Source organism: Nesoenas mayeri, assembly GCF_963082525.1.
Source record: "Nesoenas mayeri genome assembly, chromosome: 7".
Lineage (NCBI taxonomy): Eukaryota > Metazoa > Chordata > Aves > Columbiformes > Columbidae > Nesoenas > Nesoenas mayeri.
Window position 1 is genome coordinate 24737741 of NC_137551.1, and position 26751 is coordinate 24764491.

Consider the following 26751-nt stretch of genomic DNA (forward strand, 5'->3'; position numbering starts at 1 on the left):
TGTGTGCCTTCAGGTTCTCTGCCAGTGGGAATTTCAGCTTTGGTTCCTAGAGCCATGAACAGGGTCTGTACCCTGATCTCAGCCTGGCTTTTGCCAACAGCCATGGCGAGGCCTCTCAGGGATGGCTGAGCCTGGTACCTAGAAGGCAGAAGGAGCATTTCCAGCTGGGTCTGAGGGTGCCCAGACTGGGTCAGCCCAGGCAGAGGTGGGAAGAGTTCACCGGTGAGGTAGGCTGAGCTTGCCCAAGAAGACTTAGTGCCTCTTCTCTCGCTGGGCAGAGTGCAATGCTGTGCCAGCAGATGGTTCCTGTGGCTCTGAGTGGTGCCCGTCGTGCCGCAGTGTGTGCGGTGGGACCGTGTGAGTGTTGCTGTCTGCCTGCCCGGTGCTGGCGGGCTCAGGGCCCTGCCCTGCGTGTCAGGGAAGCGTTAAGCTTCCTCCCCTCCTCTTGCTTCCTTCCTGACGGGAATTAACTTCCAATTTTCTCACCGTCTCTCCTCCTGTGGCAGCGCAAACATGTGTCCCCACAGAGACAGCCGGAGAGGCTGAACAAGGCAGGCTGGACCGTGGGGGCTTCATTGCTGGAGACCCTGGCATCTGTGGCTTCACGTGGTGAGGGGTTTCAGGGAGCTCGAGACAGGACTCCCTCACACTATTCCTGCCTCTCATGCTCAGGAAGGGTTTTGCTTTCTGAGCGTATATGTGATAATTTCAGGTGTTTCTGGCTGCTAACAAAATTCTCTCTGTGTCTCGGCCTTAGGTACTGATCCACCTTCAGGCCCTGCACAATGGAGGCTGGCTCTGTGGTACGAGCAGTCTTTGATTTCTGTCCCAGTGTCTCTGAAGAGCTGCCCCTCTTCGTGGGAGATGTCATTGAGGTGCTGGCCGTGGTGGATGAGTTCTGGCTCCTTGGCAAAAAGGAAGGTGTCACAGGTAAGACCTGGAAATGCCTGAAGCTGGGTCTGTAGACATGCCAGCTAAATTTCCACCCCATGAGCACATCTTCCCTTGGCCAATACTGTGCAGGACCGGATTTATTTTACTAAATCATTCACTGGATTTTGCTTGGGACTGAGGGTGCGGGTTCCTCACCACTGGTCTCCTGCCAGCTTTGAGTCAATTCTTCAGATACCTCGTCTGTTGTTTTTTGAGAGAGATTAGTGGAGTGTCAGTTCTTGAGGAGACAAGAGCTTCACCGTACGAGGTGCTTCGTCCTCTGTGGTGGGACAGCCCATTTCCTGGCTAGTTTATGTGCTGACCCGCTGTGGCAGTGTAAAGGAAAAGAGGAAACAAATGCTTTGAGAGTGGAAATGCATCTATATCCAAGTGACCTCGTCAGGTCAAGTCAGTGGGAGACACAGCGACAGATTCCATGTGTCCTGCTGAGCCCTCTGACTCAGCCCCGCTTCCTCCTCTCAACTCTAAAGCATTTTCCTGCACAAGCTGCCACCAATATCTGGGTGCCTGAAGGAGTGTGCAAGTCTCTCAGACTTTTGGAGGAATGTGAGAAACTTCAGAAGCAGCAAAATGCTTTTAGTGAAACACTTTGAGTCCCATGGCCCGTTTTTAAGCAGCTCTTTGTTGTCTTAACACTGATGTTTAGAGGATGTGTGAGCTCTCAGGGAGATGAAAACCAGGCCACTTCAAAGCATAAGCCTGACTGACTCTGTCTCCAGCATGAGTGTGGGACTGGAGTTTCCTCGCTGGCTGTAGAGATGGGGCTGCTATGGTTGCAGCAGTCTGGGCTCTGCTGAGAGCCACGAGCTGTCTCCTGGCTAAAACAAAGATGGGCAGGAGCAAAGGTGGAGAGGAGGACTTCTCTCCTGTGCTCTGTGTAGCTGATAAATGGCACTGAATGAGCCTCTGGTTGCTGAAGTCACTGGGCACAAATTACTTCTGCAGAAATCACCGGTAGCTACTTCACCACAGTTTTGTGTCCCAGCATAACTGATGCACTTGTTCTCAAGAATATGAAGCTATTAAGGAATGATAAACAGATGTGTGTCGTAGCTCAAAGATAAAGAAACATGCTGAAGTCAAACTGAATAGTTTTTAATGACCTTTAACTCAAAACACACTTGCATTCCTGCTTTCCCTTGGAACAGCTGTTGTAGATGTCTGCCTAGTTTTCTAAGCTCAAGTTGTAGGGGATTGAAAAAGTGCTTTTGAATAGAAGTTGTGGAGGTGCTGCAGCCTACCACTAATAATACTCAGTACTCTGTGGAGACTAATTAATGTGGCTCCATTATTTCCTTTCCACCAGCATTAGGTTGTTGCTGTGTCCAGAGCAGGAAACTAAGACATGGAGAAAGAGGTAGAGTTGTTTAAGACTGTGAAAGAAGCCACTGAGGCTAGCAGCCTGTGGGCTGCTAGTTGCACCTCATGTTCATGACAGCAGATGCCAAACTGCCTAAACATAGTGCAAAGTTCTGGGTGTCTAGGATATTTTGTCTCCAGGTTTTATTGGAGAACGTGGATGCCATAGTGGGTCATCAAGAGTGAATGCTACAAGTGCTACTAGCCCATACTCCATTGTATCTCCTTGTCACAAATTATAAAAGACAGGAATGACATTTTTAGCAGCTTTTGCAGTGGGGTCTGACACATCCTGTGCTCCAGGACTGAAGTTAGTAGTTGAGTGGTATCTTGTGATGGCCAAAATATGTGCACTGCCCATCTGGCTGTGGCCTGTTCGGAATAGCTGAGCATCCAGCCATGGGTGCCATGGTGAAACAGCAGGTGATAAAGTGGGGAGGGTCCCTGGAGCCTCAGCAGTGCTGAAGCTGTGACGAAGCCTGTGGCTCACAGGTGTGGCTGTCCCAAGTCTGGTGGCCTGACTTCTGCACTGAAGTTGTGTTGGAGCCAAGCCTTAGAGTGAGGAGCACCTAAGGATGTGCCCGCTCACAGGACACTGGTCTTGTGGTCCAGCACTACTGGATCTCTCAGTCCCCATCATAGCTCCAAAGTGGGAAGCAAGCAGTGAAAGCAGAGAAAACCTAGTATGTCTGTTCCCAGGAACTCCTTGCCCATGGCACAGTCCCAGCAATGAACACAGCCTGTTGGTTGCTTGGACTGAGCCGAGGGCACAAAGCTTCTCTGTTAGCTCTTAAGCATTTAAAACCTCAGGACTTCCTGACTCCCAAAATTGTTTCTCTTCCATCATGCTATTGAAGCACCCTGGGTAGCTCGCTATTTTCCTTTAGCAAGAGGTGAACAGATCCCAAAATCTGGAAGGAGGGTGTGGGTGGTAGTGGTGGGGTACAGGAAAGACTCATTGCTGACAACTGCTTCTCATTTTAGGGCAGTTCCCTAGCAGCTTTGTGGAACCCGTGGATATTCCCCATTTGAAGCAGGGAGAAAAACTGTTTGTTTGTACCAGTGACTTCACATCTCAAGAGCCAGGGAGCTTGTCATTGCAGAGAGGTAATCTCCATTCCCTTCCTGTGCTTTGCATTTCAGACCCCTCACCTGTCTTTCCAGAAGCATGAACCTAGCCACAGCATCCTGCCTCAGGTGGCAGTAGAGACAGAGAATTTCCTAATACTTCATGACATGGGTCATGTCAAATCCACCACAGACCTTTGTGCTCCTGCCACCTCAAAATGCTGGTTTCTCATAATCCATCATTACTCTCGAAACTCCAAATGTTGGGATTTGTGTGATCATATTAGACTTACCGGTGCCTTTTAACTGCCCTCCAATGCCCAAATCTTAGACTTGCATTTGGGGAGAAATCAAAGCTTTGGTGCATCTTCATGGCTTAGCTAGAAAGTCATGGAGCCAAAACTGTGTATCTTAGATACGTGTGTGCAAGAGATGGATGATGCTTCATGCTTGACCTCCATTCTGTGCTGTTGTGCATCCCTAACATGCACTGCGCTCTGTGCAGAGTGCCAGACCTTACCCACAGCCACGAGGGCATGGGGAGGCAGGAATAAGAGGAGAGGAGCAATCATGAGGGCAGTTTTGAACTGGTATCTTATTCCCCGCAGGAGACCTGGTGATCCTGGGGGGGTCCCTGGCTTCCAGCTGGCTCCAGGGACGAAGCAGCTGGGGTTCCAAGGGCTTTTTCCCCTCATCATGTGTGCGGGAGCTGTGCCTTTCAGTTCGGAGCCATCAGCTGTCCCAGAGTGCTCTCCTGGAGGTGCCTGCCTACTCATTGGGCCAAGCCCGTGCCCTGATGGACCTGTCTGCTCAGCTGGAGGAGGAACTGGACTTCAGGGAAGGGGATGTGATCAACATTGTTGGCATCCCAGAGCCTGGCTGGTTTGAGGGGGAACTCAGAGGCCACAGGGGCATCTTCCCAGAGGGTTTCGTGGAACTGCTTACTCCTCTGCGAGCATCAGGAATATCAGAGGATCCAGAGCCCCCAGTGACTTGTGACACCAATGGGACAGTGGAGATGCCCCCCAAGGAGGAGGAGGATCCAGGTAGCACCTATGGTGTTGCCCTCTATCAGTTCCAGGCCCTGGAGTCTGAGGAACTGGATTTTGATGTGGGTGACAGGATTCGGATCATAGGCATTCTGGAGGATGGCTGGCTGGAGGGGCAGTTAAGGGGGAGACGAGGCATCTTTCCACACAGATTTGTGAGGCTGGAAGCCTCTGAGCCTTGCAGGGAAAAGGTGGGTGTCGGAGATCCCCAGGGTGGAAGCATCCATCAAGAACCAGAAAGCACCTGCTCCGAAGCCTGCCCTTTGCCAGGGAAAGATGTCAGGGAAAAGGAAGATGGCTCAGCTGCACAGCCTGAGCCTGACACCATTTTGTGTCACATGGTGGGGAGGTCAGAGGGTCCTCTTGGCTCTGACTTGAGACAGCATCAGTCCTTTCCCAGCAGAGGACACCAAGCATCACATCCCAAAGGTACAGAGGACTCCGTTCCCTCTGACTGCGTGAAGACAGTCAATGGCCTTCTCCCCTATGCTCAGCTGCCTCCCCAATGGGGCAACAGGCCTGGCCAAGCATGTGAGCTGGAACCTGGAGGGACCATTTCAGCCTCCCCAGGGAACTCAGAAACTCAGGCACTACCTGAGCATGATGGAGACAGTCCCACTGTGCCTCTGCAGGCCCCCTGCTCCCCGCCAGGTGTATGCAGGAGCCAGGCAATTTCTTCTCCTAACACCTGGGCAGCCTCCGAGTCCCAGGAGAGCCAGAGTAGTCCCCAAGACCTGGATGGTTGGGTCGATGGTCAACAGGAGAAGTCCAAACCTTGTTCATCCAGTTTGGGAGGTGCCCAGGTGGGCCTGGACACAGGGGCTGGGACCTGGGGGGAATGCTGCCCGCTCACAGCCCAGGGGGACAGCTGCACGGACCTCGACTCCAAACTAACAGAGCAGCTGGTGCAGTTTGAGAAGAGCCTGTCATGCACCAGCGCTGAGCAGGACAAGGTCTCCCGACACTTCTCGATCTTGGACTACAGCTCTGAAAAGGACATTGTCCGTGGATCTCCTGAGCATGCCCCCCATGCTAGGCAGCCAGAGAGGAGGAAGGCCCTGAGGCCACCTCCTCCTCGGCCCAGCAGCCTTGTGACAACCCCCGTGCACACGCTGGGTGGCCGAGTGCCCAAAAGCAGGTCCCTGTCCTTCTCGGTGAAGCCTTCCCGGCCTGCACCCCGGCCTCCATCAAGCAGCCAGCGGAGGAGCGTGCCCCCTCCACAGCTTCAGCCCAGCACCCAGGAGCAGCGGGTGGAGGAGGGACATGAGGACTTGACACGAGCAGGATCAGCTTCTCCCCGCTCCATTCTGCTGACGAGGATCGGAGAGGTGGAACAAGACCTGGAGGCTTACGGCAGGACCCGCACTGAGCTAAGCCTGATGCTGGAGGAGCAGCAGGATGAGCTGGTGAGAGCAGAGGCCCTGGAGAACCTTGATTTCTGTGACTCCAACATTGAGAGCCTCAGCGTGGAGCTGCAGGAACTGAGAGGTGAGTCTGCAGTGGCGTGGGATGGGGGTGCACCAGGGGGATGGCTGGCCCCTGCTGCCTGCGGGCATTGTTGGAGCCAGTCTTTTATTTCCTTTTTTAATTCCTTATTTTGGTAATTTTGTAAGCATTGTTGCTGTACAAATCATCATGATTTTACCTTGGAGAACTGCCGTGTCATTCTCTGGACATCCCTCAGCCCCGGCCTCTCTTCCTTTCAACTGTCCCATCTCCTCTTCTAACCTCACCATTCAGAGCCCTCATTTAGTGCATTCCCAGTGTGTCCTTGCTCTCAAGCAAAAACACAGCTGCTGCGGGTTCAACCTCCTCGCCTTATCCCCTCTTAGTTGTAGGGGAGTAAGCAACAGCTTCAGAGTGACTTTGCTGGTGGTCCTTCAGTTGAGATTTGAGTTGATGTCTGTGGTGTGACTGCTGTCAGGGCGCTGGGCTTCCTGCGGTTTCTGCTGTGGTGGTGATACAGACCTTTGGGGACTTGTCACTCAAACCAGAGGGCATGCACAGAAGGGCGCTGAACTTGGCCTGGGAGTGGCATGGGTTAGTGGGCAAAAAGTAAAGCCTGCTCCTGTGCTCCTGTTGTCCATGGAGTCCAGGACAGGAAAATTATGCTGAGCTGGCAGTAACAGCAACAAAGGGCTCTAAGTTGCAGCATGTCTGTAGCCAAAAAGATGACTTTTGTCGTTGTAGCCCAGAAAAATTACTCAGGGAGGAGAAATTTGGCCTGTTTATATCAGCAGATTTGTGTTCCAAAATCCAAAGAGGCCATATAAAGATCAGTACTATTAATTGTGTTATACTTGATATTACAGTAGACAAAGTAGAAAGACAGGACCACGTACATCTCCCACAGTCCCTTCCCCAGGCTCTCTGGGAGCTCTGACACTGCAGTTCTGTTACTAAAACCTACAATGTGCATGAAATGTGGGCGCTGCATGCGGGATGTGGAGTGAAATGCCAGCTCCTGCCTGGGGATTACTCACTCTGACTTCATTGCCTCCATCCTCCCACTGCTTTATCAGCACTGTGGAGCCCAGGCACTTTGCTGCAGGATCGTGTCTGATGCAGAGCCCATGGGAACGAAGGAATACGGGTGCACCAGGGAAACAGGGTGATAAACAGCCCCCATGTCAGTGGCGTGAGAGAGGGATGCTTGGAAGGAGGCTTAGGGGATTTGAGGCTAGATAAAATAACGTGAAGGTAGAAAGAGGAAAATGGGATGGATCTTGATGGGGAATGTATCCTACAGTCCCAGTCCTTTCTGACAAAGGTTGTATCCTGTGGAACCCATGCCCTGTTGGTTACTGGAACTGAAAATTTTATGCAGGAACTAACACACTATCCTGAGATGTCCTACCCATCAAGTTATCCCCTTGGCATTCCTGGGGGATTTTTCACCACTTCAAGAGACCTGAGGATTTATAAGTAGCCTCTTTGGCCTGTTGATAAAGATGTGCCCTACCCAAGCTCTGTCACATCACTGAGGGTGGCCAGAGAGCATGTCTTAGGCTTGCTAGCCCAGCTTTGCTGCAGCAGGCCAGATCAGAAATACAGTGTTGCATCAGCTCGGCAAAACATGTTTGCCCCATGCCTACAGCACGGCCTCTGTCTTGCTGCCACTAGGGGAACATGGAGGCATGCTGGAGGGAGAAGAGCTTTCCCTAGGCATTAACCAGCAAATAAAGTAGGGCTGGTGTAGTCTTGGGGGCACCAGCCCATTGGTGTATCCTTTTGGGAGCCAAATGAAGAGCAGAAAGTGCGTGGTTTTCTAAGATACATGTTTAAAACCTGCAGGTTGCTTCTGTGGTGTGTCTTGTGTGTACCCTCGGGGTTTCACTGATCACCAGGCTTGGGCAGGATTAGCACTTGCCCTCCTGAGGTTGGAGTAGGTCCATTCGTTTTATTTTTGTCTTCTACCAGCTGGGAGCATTAGCTGTGCATACCTAACAAGTGTCGCAAGAACCTGAGACATGGATGACATCCGTGGTTTTCCCCACTTTCTGTTTAGGGCATATTGTGGTCATCTCTTGGTTTCTTATAGGAGCCCCTGCTCTGTCACATAGGAAGCTGCTTCTCTCCTGCTTTTCCCAGGACCTGAGGAGGGCTGGGAAAAGGATGGTCTCAGCATCAGATTTGAGCCAGGGGCTGCCTGAAGGCCTCAATTTCCCCCAGTGAGGTGTGGAACAGAGTCTAGTCTTTGCTAAACCGCATCATTTAGCCCCCACCGGCACTGTGCAGGCGGTGGAAGGAGCTCTGGTATCTCATCTATGTTTTGTGGCTTCCCGCTGTCTCACACACCGTCTATTTCCCTTCCCTGAGGACTTTGGTCTCGGGGCAGGGCCTCCGCACGCCCCAGTGCCCTCCTTTTCCCTGCCCCTGAGCCGCCTGCAGAGAGGTTTGGCAAAGCTGTGGAGCCGGTTTGGGTGGTGAGAGCCTGCCCAGCCCGGGCTCCCTGCACCGCACTGGTTACTGATTACTTGGGGCAGCAGGTGGAGGAGGCCAGGGCTGGCAGCGATTGGGCCCGTGTCTCTTCGCAGCCTTGCTGGCCAGTTTCAGGAAGAGACGCCTGCATTTCACTTGGTACGGGAACACTGGAACAAGCAGAGAAGCAGCGTCAGCCCGAGCTTCGGCTCGGGGAGCAGGTAGCAAAGGGAGGCAGCACCTGCACTGCACCCCAGAAGGACTATGTGCACTTATCCCGGGACAAAACATGGTGTGGAGGACCTGAGGCAGGAGCCACGGCCCCTTGGCTGGGACTACGAGGACTGTTGTGCTGTGCGGAGAGAGGACGTGGCCAAGCTGCGCAGTGAGGCTGGCTGCAATGACAGACCCAGGGCAAGCAAGCAGGATCCAAGCTGCCGAGGAGCAGACAGCGGCTGGAACGGTTACAGGAGAGGGGAGGGCATCTCTGTGGACCAGTGGAACATGAATGGAGACTGTGGAGGTTTTTGGAAGGGAGGTATCCAATATGTGGACTGCAGGACAGCAGACAGTGCATGGGAAGGCAAAAGCCAGAACACAGAGGGTAGAAACTATAGGGTGTGTGAAAGGGAGGGCATTCAATATAGAGAGTGCAGTTCTGAGATAAGAAAAGGGCGGTACAGAGAAGACAGTGTACCTGGGCAGTATCGAGATGGAGGAAGGCGGTACAGAGAGGACAGAGTACCTGGGGAGTATAGGGAGGGGCAAAGGTGGTATAAGAATGTCAGAGATCCTAGGGACTGCAGTGAGGGTGAAAGACAATATGAGGAAAGGGAAAGATGGTCCAGGCAGGATAGAGGCTCTGGGGAGTATAGGGAGGGGGAAAAGCAGTATAGAGAGGATGGAAACAATGAAGTATATAGGGAAGGGGAAAAGAGTTATAGAGAGGATAGAGGCTCTGGGTCATATAGAGAGCAGGAAAGGCAGTATGTAGGTGTCACAGACCAAAACGACTTGGAGCGGCACAGGCAGGCCAGAGGCCATGCTGTGGATCACAGCAGTCTGGACAGAGGTTGTGAAGCTCCTGCATTTGCGGTGTGGTCCTCAGGAGATGGTAGCATGAGCCCAGGGTCAGGCACCTGCTACACACAGTCTAAGATGCTGGACATGGACTACAGTGGCCCTGGGGGGCTGGAAGGAGCAGCCTCAGGGCCCGGGATGCCAGCCAGGAACAGCAGCAGAGCAGAGCGCGCCAGGGTACGCACAGGTCATCCAGACTGGAGCCAGATCCGGGAGCAGGAGGCCGAGGAAGCAAACAGGGTGGGCTCCATACTGCAGCGAAACAGCTTCTACAGGCGCACGGCTCCCAGCGCCCTGCGGCACTCGGAATTTGTGCAGACCAGGAGGGAGAAGCGAGGTACGCGGGGAAGTGCAGGGCAGTTTCGCCAAGTATGCCTTAGCCCCATTTCACAGAGGCCAAGGTGGGAGGGAAGCACAGGCAGCACAGACCCACAGCTCACTGCTGTCCTTTCGATCATTCCTCTATCTGTGCCCCAAGTGTTTTGGGTACATCCTGAAACCTGTGGCCCTGACTTGTCTGCTCTCTCAGGGCCCCAAGGAGGTTCCTCAGGGGAGACGGAGTGAGGTGCTGGGGCTATTGTCACTGCCTGTTTTATAACCCCTCATGAACAGATTCTGCATGTAGGAACCAATTCCTCACGCTGTGGAGGATGAGTGTGGCAGCTGTTCACAGGCAGTACAAAGCAGGAAATTGGGATGTTGTTGTTGTAGCACTTGGACCTACAGGGAGGGCAAGTACTTGTATTTGCATGATTACACATGTGGGGCACCTGCGTGTTGGGGGCCTGTTGCAGATGGGAATGGTACCTCCTGCATCTCCAGCCCCATGGTACTGCAGTTGCCCCTTGCCCATGCTGCAACAGCTGGGTGCTGTGTCCTGGGTGCCTGAGCCATCCCTGGGTCCCCAGTCCCATCAACAGACCCTGGAGCTGGAGAGATCCCAAAGCTGGAGGGCTCAGGCTGCCTTGGCATGGGCACAGTTGTTCTGTTGACACCGTGTCTGGGAGAGGGCCAGCTGCATGCAGCTTTGTGGGGGCTTGGCTCGTTGCAACGATAGTTGTGTGTGTTGGGGAAGTGGCAGCAAGGTGTTGGGGTCTGGGCAGACGGGGTGAAGGAGCACTTCTTGGTGGACTGGCCTCTGTGTTGGGCAGACATGTGCCTGAAAGCCTGTTTTCTTCTTCACCCTTCCATTCTGCAAGCGTCTGTCCTGGGCATGTGTGTGAACTCTCCATGGAGGGGGGTTGAAACTCAGAGGAAAGCAGCACTGCAGTGCAGTGGCCAAAGAGGCGGCAGAGCTGGAGGCTGTGGCTGCCTGTCGGCTTAAGCAGCATGAAATCTGTTCTCTGGAGGTATTTGATTAAGCAGGCTCCACCAGCTGCATTTCTGCGCTCTCGGCAGCCCTAGTAGGGTGGGACTTTGCTCAACTGTGTCCCCAGGGCGAGGGAAGGGAGAGGCTTTGCAGTGCCAGGATGTGCAAAGGGCAGTGGGGAAGCCAGGAGGAGCCAGGAGCGGAGCAGGGAGGGAAAGGGCCCACAAGCCTTGGGAGACTGGAGCAGTGCTGGCCTGGAAAGCTTTTGCAAGAGCTGAGGGGACAGATTGCTTCACTCCTCCGATGTTAAATGAGACGCTGCGCACACCCACGCTGGTGCTGGGAGGGAGGTGGGACTTTTTTCCCTGCTGTGACAGGTTCAGGGGCACAGGAGTGGCTGCAGGAAGTGTGGGTCGGGATGCCCTCACTGTCAGAGCCAGTGTTCCACAGCAGGAAAGGGAGGGAGAAGGGTCCAGGCATTTTCTAACACTGTCTGTCTGTCCTGTGGCCTGTTTCTGGCTGCAGTTCCCTGTTCAGTTCCTCCTGTCCTGCAGCAACAGTCCTCCTTAGCACATACACATTGCTGCCGTGGCTGCTCAATGTAAGATCTTGCCAGCACCAGCACCTCTCTGCTGCCTTGTTGTAAGACCTCACCAGCACCTGGGAGCCTCCCCAAAAGCCCTCCCATCACCCTTGGTGGCAGACACCCTCCTGTCCAGTTGACAGAAAACAGCCTGCTATGGTTTTTCCCTTTGTGTGTATTCCAACTGCCTCTTCTACTGCTGTCTGCTTCTCTCCCAGGTTCTTCCTCCTCTCCACAGAGTAACAGAATTTAGGATTTGAAAGCCTCATTAGAGATGGCATGACCTGATCTTTTCCATAGACAAGGTTACAGAATCACACTTCTTACAGATTTCGCTGTGGTGCAGCCCAGTGACAGCTACTTGGTTAGAGCGTCTGCTCTGGGATGTGACTCAGATGTGTCCACCTGCCACATGAACAGAAGGAGAAGCCTCCCGTCATAGCTGTGCTGCTTAGTCACCATCACTCTTACATGTTTTACATGCTAATGCGTTACATTTCAGCTCTGAACTCCAACCTTTTTCTACTTTTTCTACTAAAATAGAGCTTTTTAGTTGATGCTGTTTTCTTCTCAGGCAGGTACTGTAATTAAGCAATCTTTCAGTCTTCAGTTCTTTGTAGTGAATAGAGTCTTAAAATACTCCTTGCAAAGACTCAGGAAGACCTTTCAGTGTTTGTTTTTCCTGATCCTCACTCATTTTTCAGTTCATACCACAAATAGTGGACTTCAGGGCTATGTGAGGAATTCTGGGTGGGTGTCAGCACTTGCTTGCACAGAGGTGTATTTTGCTGCTCCCCTGGGCCCTTGTCTGAGGAGCCCAATCTGCCTCTGCAGCACTCAGAGAACTACTGCTGAGTTTTGGCTGACCCAAGGAGAAACATTACTCCCCAGAACACATGTGGCATGTGTTCTGCATTTCTTGTCCCTATTAATACATTAATGCATTTGTCTGCATTATACTTGCTTGGTTTGAATAATTCCACTTTATTCAGAATACCTCATGTCAGTTTTGAATTGATGTTCAGTTCTCTACATGACAGCAGTGATTTTATATTTACTTTAAAAAGTATTATGTAGGTTCAACTCTAAATACAGTCTATAGAGAATCTGATTAGGAATGCCCTCTTTTCTGGATATTCTCCACTGGCAATGGGATTTTGAGGTGCCAGTTAGAAAGCTCTTATTTGTACTTTTTAGATGGAAAGAAACAGAATAATCATTGTATAATTCTTCCTTTTCAATGAACTTATCAAGAATTTTACTATCTCTGCTTACTTGTGGGATTGCATTGTTGAAAGTGTTTCTTTTTTCCTGGGTAGAAATAAAAGTGTATTATAAAGCAGCATTTTATTTCCTCATTTAAAAAATGAAAATGGAATTCTTAATTCTACCATCCATGGATCTTTCTTGATAGCTTTCTTTTCTCATTTTTCTGTACTTCAGAGTTCCTGGTGGTCAGTTATGTGATTTTCTATATTCATTCATTTATTTATACTTGCTGTGTTTATTGAAGCACAGAGCTGAGACAGGTTTTCATCAATATTGTTCTCTTTCTTGCTCACATAATTGTGTTTTTTGGATTATTTATTTAAAACATTCTTTTAAAGAACTTCCAGTTTTCATTCTTTTTTCTGTTAGTGTTTTTGCTCACAACTTGTGGAGATGCTTTGCCCCAGCTTTGGAAGGTTAGCTCTTCGCAAACCATTGCATTACTTCACTTCTTTTCTCCATCACGGGTTGGGACCATCCCCTGCTCACACTGAATGCAATGGGGCTGTGTTGGGGTGATGGTTCTAATCTTGCCTGGCAGAGAGATGTCCCCACGGAGTAGGCTCTGCATGAGACAACTTCAAGACATCACGACGTTCCAGTGGCTCTGGAGAAGTGTCCCCAGTCTGTTCCCGTTCAGCTCATTTTTATGGTTTGTCTGGATTTATCTCCTGCATCTTGGTCTCAGGACCCTGCAAAAAGGCTGAATTAACTTCTGTGGGCTGAAGTCCTCTTTTGCCATGGCACCTCTCTGCTGCACCCCCATGTTCCCCCTAAGGAGCAGTGAGCTGCTGAATATATCTCGTCTATGGCTTTTGGAGCAGTGGGTACATTCTGTTACAGGCTTATTACCAATGTCCAGAGTGAGAGTTTTTACCCCGGCCAGATCCTGCTCCTGGCAGCAAGTTTAGCCTTTCGCTCAGATTAATTATTCCCTGCGGTAGTTCCTACCCCACTCTCCTCCTCCTAGGAAATGGCTCCTCCCCTCCTGGCGTTCACATACTTCAAATATTTGTAGCTGGTTTGTTTTGTCCTGAGTCACTGCTTGACTCTGCTGAGCTGTGAGCCTGGGTCTGGGCTCGCCTGCGAGTGGGTGCAGCTCCCGTCGGAGATTCCTGCTGACCGAGCTGGTGCGAGGGATTGTTCTCAGCGCTGATGGGCGGCACGTCCCTCTTCAGGTTGCATTAGCAGCCTGGGCACCCTGCGAGGCTGCGCTGTGCTGCGAGGGATGCTGGCAGGTGAGCCCCAACGAGAAGGAGCTGGGGGGCAATGCAGCCCTTTGAGTGAGCCCCACCAACCCTTGCTTGATGGGCACACATCCCGTTGGATCTCTTCTTTGTGGGTCAGCTCTGCTTCCAGAGCAGGGCAGGGAGAAAATGTTTAATTGTGTGCATGCGCCCACTAGGAGGTTGGGTAGCAAGAAGTAGAGTTTTTATTAATTGAAAGGACAGTGGTGAAAGTGGTATTTCTGAGGTGATCAGGATGAGCCGTGTGATTGCAGTATTAAATCATGGCCTCCAGGGGAAGGGCAGATGCAGGAACAGGCTCCATCTTGACACTTCGCTGCCAGGGGCTAAGTTCAGATTCGGCGTTGAATCTCCCATGTGTCAGCAGGCCAACTAGCAAAACTCAAAAGCAGGCATGCCAAGGAGGCTGTCACAGACCATCAAACCGATCCAGAGAGCCAAGGACTTGTCACAAATTCGCCAAAGGGAAGAGAGGGAACAACATTGTTAGAGGTTTTAATTTAGAGAGGCAGATTGCAAAGCTCACGCAACCTATGCAAGAACAAAATTTGAGTCTTTGAATATTGTGACTGAGAACATTGTTTTTGGAAATGTATTTCTGAATGCCCATTTGGCATCTGTGTCATGGGTGAACAGAGATTTGTCACTGGATTGGAATTTGGTGGCTTCATTAGAAATACCAGTTGTATTCCTGCAGGCTAATGGAGTCTGTCCCAGGTTCCAGCTGTGGTGTGTTCCAGCTGTGGTGTGCAGCTCAGTGCCTCCACAGTTGATGGGCACAATGACTCAGATTGGAAGGTAACATTTAAATAGAAAACCTGGCAAGTAAAATGGAGATCTGTTTAAAAAGCATTTACTGAATGACCCAAACCCGCAGCTGTGAAATGGATAGGCTTAGTTATATGTTTAATAAGCCTTATTTAGAGAAAGCTGCTATTAGACATACAAGAATCTGTGACAAAAAGGAAAAAAAGAAACTGACGGAAATTGACATTGTACGAAATACAAAAAGTGAGAGTTTTTAAATGTGTTAGAGACAAATCCTAAGTATTATACATATTGGCCAGATATAAGAGCCAAACATTAGAAAACAAATTCTGTATTTGATTTTTTTTACCTGTGAGTGTTTGGAAAGAGGCAGGACAACACTGAGTCCATTGCTGAAGGAGGATGCTGGACTAGTGGTAAACAGCAAGCGTCCTAAGAGACTTGACTGCAGCGTAGCCTTGTTTTTAAATTAATCTTGAAATGTTCAGAAAGAAAAAAAAAGGCCAAAGGAGAATTAATTTGTATGGATTTTCAAAATAATGCAAATACTGATATGGTAAAAGTGGATAGAACTGGTGGCCAGCTTCATGCCAGTTCGAGCAAGCTGGGCTGATGACTCCTGTGAGCTTAAAACCCGTGCAGGGAAGGTTTTAATTTCCTTTCCACAGGTGGGGATTTGAGGCTTGCTGAGGAGGGATGGCATGGAGCTGGCAATCTCACAAGTGTCAGTCAAAGCCTTGCTTCAGGGTGCTCTCTGAAAGGGCCGAACTAGATTTACTTGCCTGGGGTTTGCTCAGTGGAGCATGGGGAGCTGCTGTGTTGACTGGCAGCACTGGGCATCCCCAGCTCTGTTTTGGTGAGCTGGAGCCAGACACACGGTGTGGCTGCAAATTAGCTGTGGCTAAAGGTGGGAGCACAGCAGGGGTGTTCAGTGGTACAGTAAACTGCGGAGAAGTTCTGTGCAAAGTTACTGTGGTGGCATTTTGCCTGGATATAAATGCAAAATCCTATTTTTTGACCAAGGCACATGTAATCTTTCCCATTTGTCTTCCCAAATGCTGCTGCATGGGTCATTTCTGGCTGTTGTTCTGGCTGGTCTTCATTTTCACGGTTGTTCCCAGGCCACCCCATGCCTCGGTATCAGCTCACCCGCCCACCTCCTCTGAGTTTCACAAACCTGTTTGCATTGAAAATTCTTCTAATTGCCTTCCCACTTGAGATGGCTCTCCTGCAAAACAAGCACCATTCATTAAAAAAAATATATGTCCTTCTTTAAAATAACTAATTTATGGTTACTTTCTTAACTCTTTGAGCTGCAGAGACTTGCTCACTGTATTATCTTGGTGGGCTTTTGTGCCTCCTGTACATCTTTCTGTCTTGTGTCCTGTTCAGGCTCCAAGCTCTGTGTCTCAGGCAGGATATCCCTGGTGGGTGTTTGCAGAGGACCTTGCACTGTAGGGCCTGGTCTGCTACTGAGGCTTTGCAGGTGCTGTGGAAATGCAAATGGCAAATGTTATACACAGCAGCTGCTCCCAGGCCCTCCTTCTGGATTCCAGCTGCATTTGCATTGGTAAAATTCATCATCAGGGACTTACCTGGTGGGGAATCAAAACAGCCACCAACTTTGCTGAAACCAGCCTCTTCCTTTATGCAGGCCGGCTCTGATAGGCGTAGTTTTAAAGATACCTGTCAGCAGGAATCAGTGGAACCTGCTCTTCTCAATAATTGCTTACTAAATGTAGTGCTGGTTGTGCCACTAAATCCTCCTCCGCAGAGCTGGCCCTTTTGTCTCTCCTCAGGCTCGATTTCAAGGCAGGGCAGCAGAGACACCTGCTTAGAAAGACAGGTATCTTCCCTCTCGCATCAAGGGCATCTTCTGAGCAGGGTTTCAGCTTGGTTTCCCATTTGCTGCAGTTGAGGAGTGTCTGGGACTGATTTTGAAGTTGCTCCTTCTGCAAGAGCCACAGCAGTTCGTCTTCAGCCCAGGTAGCTGCAAGAAGTTGCTGTTTGATGCCAATGCTGCTTGTTTCTGTTTGTCACTGCTGCTCCGCATCAGGAAGGGCTGGAAGTGCTGGCAAGGTTTCAGCTAGCTATGGGCTGAGCCAGTGTCTGATCTCAGACGTGTTTCTTTTATCCCCTGCGCTATTTCATTGCAAAAACCCCACCCTGGCAGAGCTGCAGGTGGGATTCTTAGGCTGAGGCAACAGTTCCTCACCCCACACTGCCATGGCTGGGCAGGGCTGGGGGCTGCCTGCAGGCCGGCAGGGCATGCCCAGCACCTGGGTTGGGTTGGGACTGTGTGTGGTGGGTGCTGGGGTGCCAGGATAAGTCCCAAGCCCTGCTGGTGTCCCGGGGAGTCCCCCAGGTTCGGCTGTAACCAGAGAGGTGGGGAAGTGGAGATATGGAAGTGCCTGTCGTGCAAAAATATTTTTACAATCGTCTGAGGTGGGGCATGCCCACAGCTTAAATAAAATCCCAGCTGGGGGTCCGTGGGAGATGGCTGGAGGGGACGGGCATTTGTCACATCAGCAGTTGGCCTTAAATCAGGTACCTGAGGCTGCCTGGGGTGCTGTAAGGGGCTTGGGGTCCCGTGAGCATCCGCAAAGCAGCCATAAAATGGGGAGACCTCAGTGTTTCTGGGCCAGAGCGTGCCTCAGAGAGGTGTCCCAGGGAGGTGCTGGAGAAGAGATCCCCTGAATTTTGGGGAACTGAGGTGGTATTGTTGCAGTTTCTGGCCAGACGGCACATGCATTTAAAAGCAGGCAGGTGGGGTAGAAAGTGCCTGGGGCCTCGGAATCTGCGGGGGGATAAAATGTCGCAATGAAAACTGGAGGGGGCTGGGCCGGCCTCGGAGTCGCAGGTGGGACAGAAAACCAGGAGGGAAACGGGCTGCCCGGGGCCTGGGACAGGGCAGAGGAGGGTGGGCTGCTGCCTGCACCCCCGGACCCCGCACCCCCGGACGCTGCGGGCAGGGCAGCCACCCTGCCTGTGCCGAGCGCCCCAGCATCCGGCCGGGGTAGGGCCGCAGGCTGCTGCGGGGGCCCGTGGCCCGGGCACAAAGCAGGTCCTCGGGCTGTGTCGGGGGTCGGGGGGTCTCCCCGCCCAGGGGCCGCCCGCCATGGCAGGGTGGTGGCTCACGGGTGCGCCGAGCCCCTCTGGGTCTCCGCCTTGCCGGACCCTCGGTCCCCAGGCCTGGCTCCCCCGCCCTGCGCGGCTTTGCTCGGTGTGGTCCAGCTCCAGGCTTTGCCGCCGGCAGCGCCATTGTGGGTGCCCGGGGCCCTTGCGGCCATTCAGATGGAAATGCCCCGGGGATGGAGAATGGAGACCCTGTTCCAGGTCTGAGGGGAGGGAGGGGGCGGCCGCCATTGTCTGGCCGGGCAGAGGGCGAGGAGCGGAGCGGGGCTCCTGTCCCTGCTCCCGCAGCCCCCCTGCAGTTTGTGGGGCGGCGGAGCTGCAGAGCGGGGGTGGTAGAGGGGTCTGGAACCGGCCGGCGTTGCGGGACGAGTCTGGAGCAGGTTTGTGGTGTTGGTGCCTGCTGCCCCTACGCCGGGGCGTTGCAGTGCTGTGCTGTGAGGGCCGGCTGTGGAGCAGACTGAGGCTCCCTGCTGCCCCGGGACTGGGAGTGCTGGAGGTGGCCTCTCTGGAAGGGTCCTTGCATGGGCAGTCCTGCTCTGTAACCATCATGTTTGGCAGCCTTACAGGTTGCTTGTGGCACGGTTCAGGTGCTACTTGTCTCCTGTCTTTGCATGCTTGCTGGAGGATGCTGATCTTGCTTGTCTGTCTTGCAGAGATGACTCTCCTGTCCTCCCAGACACCATCCCTGGAGACATCCACAGCAGCCACTGAGAGCCCAGAGCAAAGGATGCTGGAGAAGAGATCCAAAGTTATTGAGGAACTGCTCCAGACAGAGCGAGACTACATCCGAGACCTGGAGATGTGTGTGGAGAGGATCATGGTGCCCCTGCAGCAGGCACAAGTAGGAGTGGGGGACCAAGCTACAATTCAGCTCTGGTGGGGTGGGGTGAGGATACTGAGTCCACTTTGTTGATGGAGGCAGCCAAACAAAAGCACGGGAGCCCACAGAGGAAATTCAGCTGTGCTGAGGGAAGCAGGATGGTTCTTACTGCTCCCTGCACTCATAGGAATAGCCAGTCTGTTTGGAGATCCCGCTCAGCTCTCACTGTTGTGAGCAAGAGACCTGGCAGCAAGTACCACATAATATCTTCCTAAGGCAGAATATGTTACTTTTCATTTAGTTTGTAGATTAAATCCATTGTCAGGTGAAAGAAAATATGGGGTCTTGGCATGGGGACAGATTTGATGGGAGGAGCAGGAAAATATCAGGTGAACAGAGACAGGAAAAGAGAAGGACACCAGTAGGACACATAAGGAGTGAGAGTTTAAGTGCGTGGAGAGGATGAGGGAGTGAGCAGGGAAGTCACTGTGGTGGGAGCAGGTTGTGCTGGGTGGCTGCAAGGGAGCTAAGAGCTGATGGTTTGTAGCAGAGCAAGGGGGGGCTGTTGGGTCTGACTGGGACATGTTCCCTCATCCAGGACATCTCTCTTCCTATTCACCAGATGCAGAATATAGACTTTGAGGGTCTTTTTGGGAACATCCACATGGTAATTAGCTTCTCCAAGCAGCTGCTGTCCACCTTGGAGGCTTCAGATGCCATCGGTATGAATTCTGCAGTTACCTTTTCTCAGCAGGCTGGGACAGGATTTGCTGGTGGCAGGGTGGAACAGTTTAAATGGTGGGAGAAGATCACTGGGGCTGGACTTCCTCATCAGTCCAGCAGCAAAGCCCAGGAAATCTGTGTTTCCCCATGGGCCACTATGCTGAGGAACGTGGTGGCCCTCCATGGCCCGTTGTCTCGAAGGGATCCCCATTCCTCACTCCTGCACTGCCAACTTTTGCTGCTCAGGCCCTGGGCAGCCTGTGTGACTCCAGTGACTGGTGTCCCCACTGCTTATCCCTGGAAGAGCTTATCGACTGAGCTCTCTGTACTCGTTGGTGACGAGGGAGAGTCTTGGTTGCTCTAGTAACACTGTCTTCTCAAGCTGTGTGTGGGGAAGGGTGACACTGGATGTCTCACCATGAGACATGCCAGATTTGTTGGAGGTGGCTGGGGACCAGGAGACGCTGAAGCCTTGCTTTGCTGCTGTGTGCAGGGCCAGTGTTCCTGTCACAGCGTGCAGAGCTGGAGAGTGTCTACAAGGTGTATTGCCAGAACCATGATGAGGCCATCGCACTGCTGGAAACCTACGAGAAGGATGAGAAGATGCAAAAACAGCTCCTGGACCTGCTGGATAGCCTCAGGTTGGAGCCTCTGTCTGTGGAGAGAGGGTCAGGACCAGGTTCTGGGTTGACATGGACACCTGTCCCTATGCACAGGTGCTGGGAATCCTGTAGGCCCCCTTAAACTCTGGGCAGGAGTCACCAAGGTACAGAGAAGGTGGCATGTCCTGGATTGAGGGCTTCTGTTCCCCAAGCCCTGCCTTGCCATGGCCAGTGAGGAAAGCAGCTGCTTTGCCTGGCCCAGCGACTGCCAGGGCTCCAGCTCGTGGAGGTTAATGCCCCAGGAGCTGGCAGTGCCAACTGCTGCTCCAGGGGGACAGGTCTGCCCCCTGCACTGGCAGCGTCACTGCGAGATGGGGCGATGGTGCTGGCTGCGGGACTGCACGCCTGCCGCCCCATTAACCCGTTGCTTTTCTTTGCTTTTTGGCACTCTGTGGGCCGGCAGGAGCCTGTACAGTGAGTGGTAAGTGCATCCTTCCTGTTAGTCCCCGCTCGTCTGTCTGTCCTGGCCTGGCTGCTCCCTTATAACTAACCTCCTGCCACCAGCTGGGTGCTTGTTGGGGGACCTTAATAATGCCACATGGAAGCACGTCTGGGAGGAGTGGGGTGTCTGTGGTGTGGTCGCAGCAGAGGCAGTGGGTGGGCTGCACAGGCAGGTGAGAAGGTGAGGGGAGGTTTGGGCAGGAAACAGGTTTGGGGAGCAGTCAGCCCTAAGGGGCCAGGAAAGCCCTGTGCAGGCTGTGGTCCTGAGCACAGTCAGTCTGTCCTGTGCTGAGGGTCAGATCTGGGCAGTCAGGTGGTGAGACAGAGTCTGAAGCAAGTGGTGCTCTGGTGAATGTGAGGCTGTGCTTGTGTGGGACTTCACGGTGGGTCTGGTGATGGAAAAGATCCTGACTGGGAAAGGTCATCTGGTGTGCGTGAGGTCTGGAAACCTGGGGTTGATCTGAGATCACCAGGGATTCAGGAGTGCAGTGAGTTTGGAGATGAGGGTGGCGTGACCTAGGAAATATGTTAGATTTAGAGGTGTTGGTGTTCTGAGTCTGGTTGGAGTTGATTTAAGGGGACAGAATTTGTGTGGCTGAGCTGAACCGAACCTGGTGCATCTCCTTTGTCTCACCTTCCCAGGGGCTGCACAAACTACATTAACCTGGGCTCCTTCCTCATCAAGCCAGTGCAACGGGTGATGCGGTACCCACTGCTGCTGATGGAGCTGCTGAGCGCCACCCCTGAGGCTCACCCTGACAGGGCACCGCTCACAGCTGCTGTCCTCGCAGTCAAAGAAATCAACGTCAACATCAATGAATACAAGCGACGGAAGGACCTGGGTGAGTAGCTGGACAGAGCTGGGGAGCAAGGGATAGGAGTGGGTGTGTTGAGGTTGGTGTCTGTTGGCTCCTGAACATCAGCTGGCAACACAGTCATGAGGGGAATCTGCCTCCAATAGACTGTGCCCTCACAGCAGGGCAGTAGAAGAGCTGCCTTTAAAAATCTGAGGTTGAGATGCAGTACACAGAATAAAACAGTATACATCTGACTAGCTGTTTCTTGTGATATAGAGATATGAAATGTACGCAGTTGCTGATCACTTGGCTATTAAGCAAAAACAAAAATAATGATAAGATGAAAGAATATATATATAAGGTTTAAAAATGCAGTTTTAAACAACATAAGTAGGGAATGAATCTGCTAGGGCAATCTCTGTCTTACTGAGATTTGGAGACTTAGTTTGAAAGTATCTCTGTGGACAGGACAGAATCGCAGAGGTGCTGACTGCAAGAGCCCTCTTCGTTCTGCTGTCCAACCTCCTGCCTGTAGCAGGATTGTCCCCACCATTCGCTCTGATCGGCCGTTGTTCCCTCCAGCCGATTCTCACTGACTCCCAAGGATGCAGATTTCACAGCCTCTCTGCTGTCCTGTGCCGGGAGCTCTGGTTCTCCCACGTCCCTCTTGAGCTGGGGTCACCAAAACTGGGCACAGTATCCAAGTGCAGCAGGAGAAAATTATTCACTTTGACCTGCCAGCTACCCTCCCTCTTTTCCCTTTGAAGCCCCTGACTCATGCGAGTCTTACACTTTACTCCTCCCACATGGCCCTGCTGAAGCTGAGATGACATAGGCTGCCTGTAATGATTGCTTGCACTTGCTAAAGAAGTAATATAAATACCTTCTGTATGCCCAGTGATTATTATACTCTTATCTCTGTCAGCTTATGCTAGGCAGTTGTTGATGAGGCACTGTAAGAAATGGGCATTGTGCTGACAAGGTTCTGATTTCTATGTCAATCTCATTAGTGCTAAAGTACCGGAAAGGGGATGAGGATAGTCTCATGGAGAAGATCTCCAAGCTCAACATCCACTCTATCATCAAGAAATCCAATCGTGTGAGCAGCCACCTTAAGCATCTCACAGGCTTTGCGCCCCAGGTAATGTGCATCAGCTGCCAGGTGAACTTACATCTTGCAGTGCTTGAGGAAGTGGTGGTGTCTGCTGTGTCCCCACACACCTTTCCCAGTGAGCAGCTCTGATCCAGGTCAGCAAGGCAGAGCGAGGCTTAAGGTCTAAACCACCTGTCCCTGCTGTCTGGCTTGTGGGCAGGAGACCTCACATCTCACACTGTGGGGGTTTCTGGAGTCCTGTGTTGCCTCCCTTGAGACATTTTCTCTCACAGCTGAAGGATGAAGCCTTTGAGGAGACAGAGAAAAATTTTCGGATGCAGGAGCGGCTGATCAAGTCCTTCATCCGGGACCTTTCCCTCTACCTGCAACATGTCCGGGTGAGCCAGACTGTGTGTGCTGCCCAAATCATGGAGCTTGCCATGCACTGCCCCTCCTGCCTGCATGGTGTGTACCTGCAGTGCCTCTGGCCAGTGTGGAAGGTGGTCTCTGAGGGTCTGCACTGCCCTGGGAGGCCTCTTTTGGACAGCAAGCATGGCTATGCTGATTGTGTGTCCCTGGTGCAGGAGTCAGCTTGCATGAAGGTGCTGGCAGCAGTGAGCATGTGGGACCTGTGCACGGAGAAGGGCAACGGAGACTTGGACCAGTTCCAGAAAGTGAATCGGCTCATCAGCGACCAGCTCTTCTCCAACTTTGTGAGTGGGGCTGTGCTTTCAGTGCTGGGGAGACCCCTCTGGGGCCCTCCCTGCAGGGTAACGCAGCCTGAGAGAGGTGTGAGCACTCCTATTCAGCTCTTCCCTCCTGAGAGCTTTGATGCCTGTGGGTTTATGATGTGTATTGAATGTGCCTGTTAGATACACATTTTTTCAACCCTACCTGGAATGCTACAGCTCTTTGTGAGTGGTTCAGGTAGTTCCCATAGCATTACCCACCCTGACACCTCTATGTAAGAGTATAGAGTAATTCCTGTTGGCAGGGACCTCTGGAACTCTGGTGGGTGCCATCAGGAAGACAGACCCTATGCTGTCCCGGGGAGGCTGTGTGCTGGAGGGTGAGCTGCTGGTGTTCACTGCACAGTGGGAGAGAGCACCTTGTTTCACCTGCTCTCTGCATCTCTGCCCACCAGAAAGAGAGGACGGAGCGGCTGGTGAGCTCACCCCTGAACCAGCTGCTGAGTATGTTTGCGGGGCCCCACAAGCTGGTGCAGAAGCGCTTTGACAAGCTCCTCGACTTCCACAACTGCACGGAACGAGCGGAGAAGCTGAAGGACAAGCGAACGCTAGAGGAGCTACAGTCAGCCCGCAACAACTATGAAGCCCTCAATGCCCAGCTGCTGGATGAGCTGCCCAAGTTCCTGCGCTTCGCCAAGGAGCTGTTTGCCAGCTGCGTGCGGGGCTACGCCGAGGCGCACTGTGACTTTGTGCGTCTGGCCTTGGAGGAGCTGAGGCCCCTGTTGTCGGTGAGTTCCTGGAGGACAGCCAGTGCTCTGGGCTCCCTGCAGCACCGATCTCTGTACAGGGCTTATCCCTGAGCCCCTCTGCGACCTGCCCCGTTCCAGGGGAAGCTGCTGCTGCACTTTCAAGCCCTGAATGCCTTGGGGAGGGCTCCTGTGGGATGCTTTCAGGGCAGGGATTGCGGGATCGTGATGCAGTTGTGCATAGAGATGGTGAAGGCTCTGTCTTCTCCTGGAGCAGTGGCAGGAGAGCATTTGCCTGGGAGAATCTTGGGTCATGAGTTTGGGGACCACTCAGAGCTGGGTCCCTACAGGACTGCAAATCTGAGCCTGATACAAATCACAGGCATGACTCAAGAGTCCTGCTTGGCCTGGGACTTGGCATGGTCTGTGCTGTAGCCTTTGGCTGCTTTTCCCAGCAGCTGTCACTTAACCATAACCCCTAACCCTGCTCTGGTTCCAGTTGCTGAAGGTGTCCGGCAGGGAGGGGAACCTCATTGCCATCTTCCAGGATGAGCACAGCCGAGTCCTCCAGCAGCTCCAGGCCTTCACCTTCTTCCCAGAGTCCCAGGCAGCTCCCAAGAAGACTTTCGAAAGGAAGAGTGTGGAGCGGCAATCTGCCCGGCGGCAGCCCCTTGTCGGCTTGGTGAGTTGCCTCTGCCCCGCATCAAGGCTTGCAGAGCCCGGGACAGCCAATAACACCTGCCTTGTTCCTCTGCAGCCCAGCTACCTCCTGCAGTCAGATGACATCCGAGCTGCCCTCCTGGCCCGCTATCCCCCAGACAGTCTCTTCCAGGCAGACCGCAACTTCAATGCTGCCCAGGACCTGGATGTCTCACTGCTGGAAGGAGACATCGTGGGTGTCATCAAGAAGAAGGACCCCATGGGCAGCCAGAATCGCTGGCTCATAGACAATGGGGGTAGGTGGCTGCTCCCTGCCATTGGTGCCTGCTGAGACTTCACTCCTCTGGTCCCCAGTCTGACCTCCCTTCTTCTTCCTCTCTGCAGTGACCAAGGGCTTTGTGTACAGCTCCTTCCTGAAGCCCTACAACCCACGCCGCAGCCAGTCGGATGTCTCTGTGGCCAGCCACTCTTCCAACGAGTCAGAGCACAGCAGCTCCTCTCCCCACAGCAACACCACGCTGAGCTTCAGCCCCAGTGGGGTGGCCGTCACCTTCACTCAGAAACCTGTGCAGGACTCGGCTGCCCCAGCAGACCCATACCAGTCCCCTTCGGAGACAGACTCCCCCTCCCTACCCCAGCTTGGCTCTGGTGACAGGACGCTGGAGGCTGGTACAGTGACATCTCAGCGCCGCTACAGCCGCCCCGAGCTGGGCTGCAGCCCTGGCTCTCGCAGCGGGCACCCCACCAAAGCACATCTCAGGCCTGTGCTCTCAGTGGAGGACAGAGACTCTGGGCTGGAGAGCAGTGAGTCAGAGGGCAACCAGGTGAGTCCTCAGGCACACTGAGGGGGCTGGGGATGCTGAGGGCTGGATCATCCTTCTCCCTGGTATTGACCAAGGAGAGGTAGAGGCTGCTTTGTCCCGAAGGGCTGAGGTGGAGAGTGAGGTCTTTCCTTTCAGTGGCAGAGGTGCAGAGGTAGAGAACTTAGCTGCCAGTGAGAGTGGGCAGGTGGGGGTAGTTCTGGCAGAGGCCAGGATTAGACTGGGGCTGTCACTTTGGAGAGAGGAGCAAAAGCCCACACATCCTATGCAATGCGACAGCAAGGCTGTGTGGCACAACCATCCAGCTGATGCTCTCCCTCTGTTTGGCAGGTCTATTATGCTCTCTACACCTTCAAAGGCCGAAACACCAATGAGCTGAGCGTGTCGGCTAACCAGAGGCTCAGGATCCTGCAGTTTGAGGACATCACGGGCAATCGGGAGTGGTGGCTGGCCGAGGCACACGGGAAGCAGGGCTACGTGCCCTCCAGTTACATCCGTAAGACAGAGTACACGTGAGGCAGTGCGCAGGAGCCTGCACCCCATGCCTTGTTCTGCCAGGACTACCAGGGGCCTCAGGGAAGTTGGCCAGCCCTGCAGCCCCCGCTGCTTGCCCTGGGGCTGTGTCCCTCACAGCTGTGCAGTATTCCTGGGCCACACCAGCTGGCTGTTACCTCCCCTTCTGGGGAGGAAAAGGGTGGGCTGGCAGAGCAGGCAGCTTGTGTGAGGGGACAGGGGTGAGTTCACCTGTGCACTTCGAGCCTCCCATGTCCAACCAGGAGCAGGGCAGCAAAGCCTGGGGCCATGGCCCAGGCAGGTAAGGCTTGACCAAGGCTGAGGAGCTGCTGTGAGTTTAAATTGTGGAACGTTAATACTGATTTTCTGGAGTCTGTCTTTGGCCAAGTAGTACTAAAAGCAATCTGAGCCCTGTGAATGTGCTCCCTGTGCCTTCTCAGCAGCAGGAGCCTGGTCTCACCTGTCTATGCGGGACCTCAGGGTGGTACATGTACACGCTGCCTCAGGAAGTAGCTCTGAGGTTTGCTGGGAGTGGTTGAGCTCCAGGGCTGGGATGGGTCTGGCCTCTAAAAGCTCCTGCCATGGGTGCCTCATGCCTGTGCCTGGTCTCCCAGAGGCTCAGGCCTTTCCAAGCTCTGCTGCTAGCAGCAGCCATCAGGGTCTTATCTTCCAGGTGAGCTGGAGGCCTGGAACGCTATTTCCCATGTCAGTGCAGTTATCTCTGTTGCCCAAGACCCATATTTGAGCTGATATGCCCACCTGTTGCTCTGGGCTGGGGCAGGGCAGAAGACAAAGCACAAGCTGTCCAGCTCTGACCAGGATTGCTTCACCTGCACTTTCCTGCAGGGCACTGGAGATGGTGCTGACGTTCTGGGAGGGCAAGGTCCTCCCTGGGAGGATGTAGTGCCCTTTGAGGGGGTGGTGTGTCTTTTACTGGCTGCTACCGTGCCCTAAAGGAGGGAAGCTCCCTTCTCTTGGGGAGATGTTTGTATCCCCTGTACTGCTGCTCTGTAAATAAAGATTTGCCTTTGTGTACAGGAGGTG

At 53.0% G+C, this 26751-nt stretch overlaps 1 protein-coding gene across 1 annotated transcript; it reads left to right on the plus strand.

Annotated features, from left to right (window-relative positions):
• Positions 1-785: 785 nt before the first annotated feature.
• Positions 786-25710, plus strand: DNMBP (dynamin binding protein; the record flags this gene model as incomplete). Its single annotated transcript, XM_080347958.1, has 16 exons — positions 786-930; positions 3298-3420; positions 3990-5918; positions 18396-18583; positions 19185-19284; positions 19779-19926; positions 20351-20368; positions 21031-21230; positions 22196-22326; positions 22572-22676; positions 22863-22991; positions 23423-23755; positions 24213-24395; positions 24471-24669; positions 24758-25197; positions 25525-25710. 16 exons carry the CDS (start codon positions 786-788, stop codon positions 25708-25710), a joined length of 4557 nt encoding a protein of 1518 aa, XP_080204084.1.
• Positions 25711-26751: the final 1041 nt, after the last annotated feature.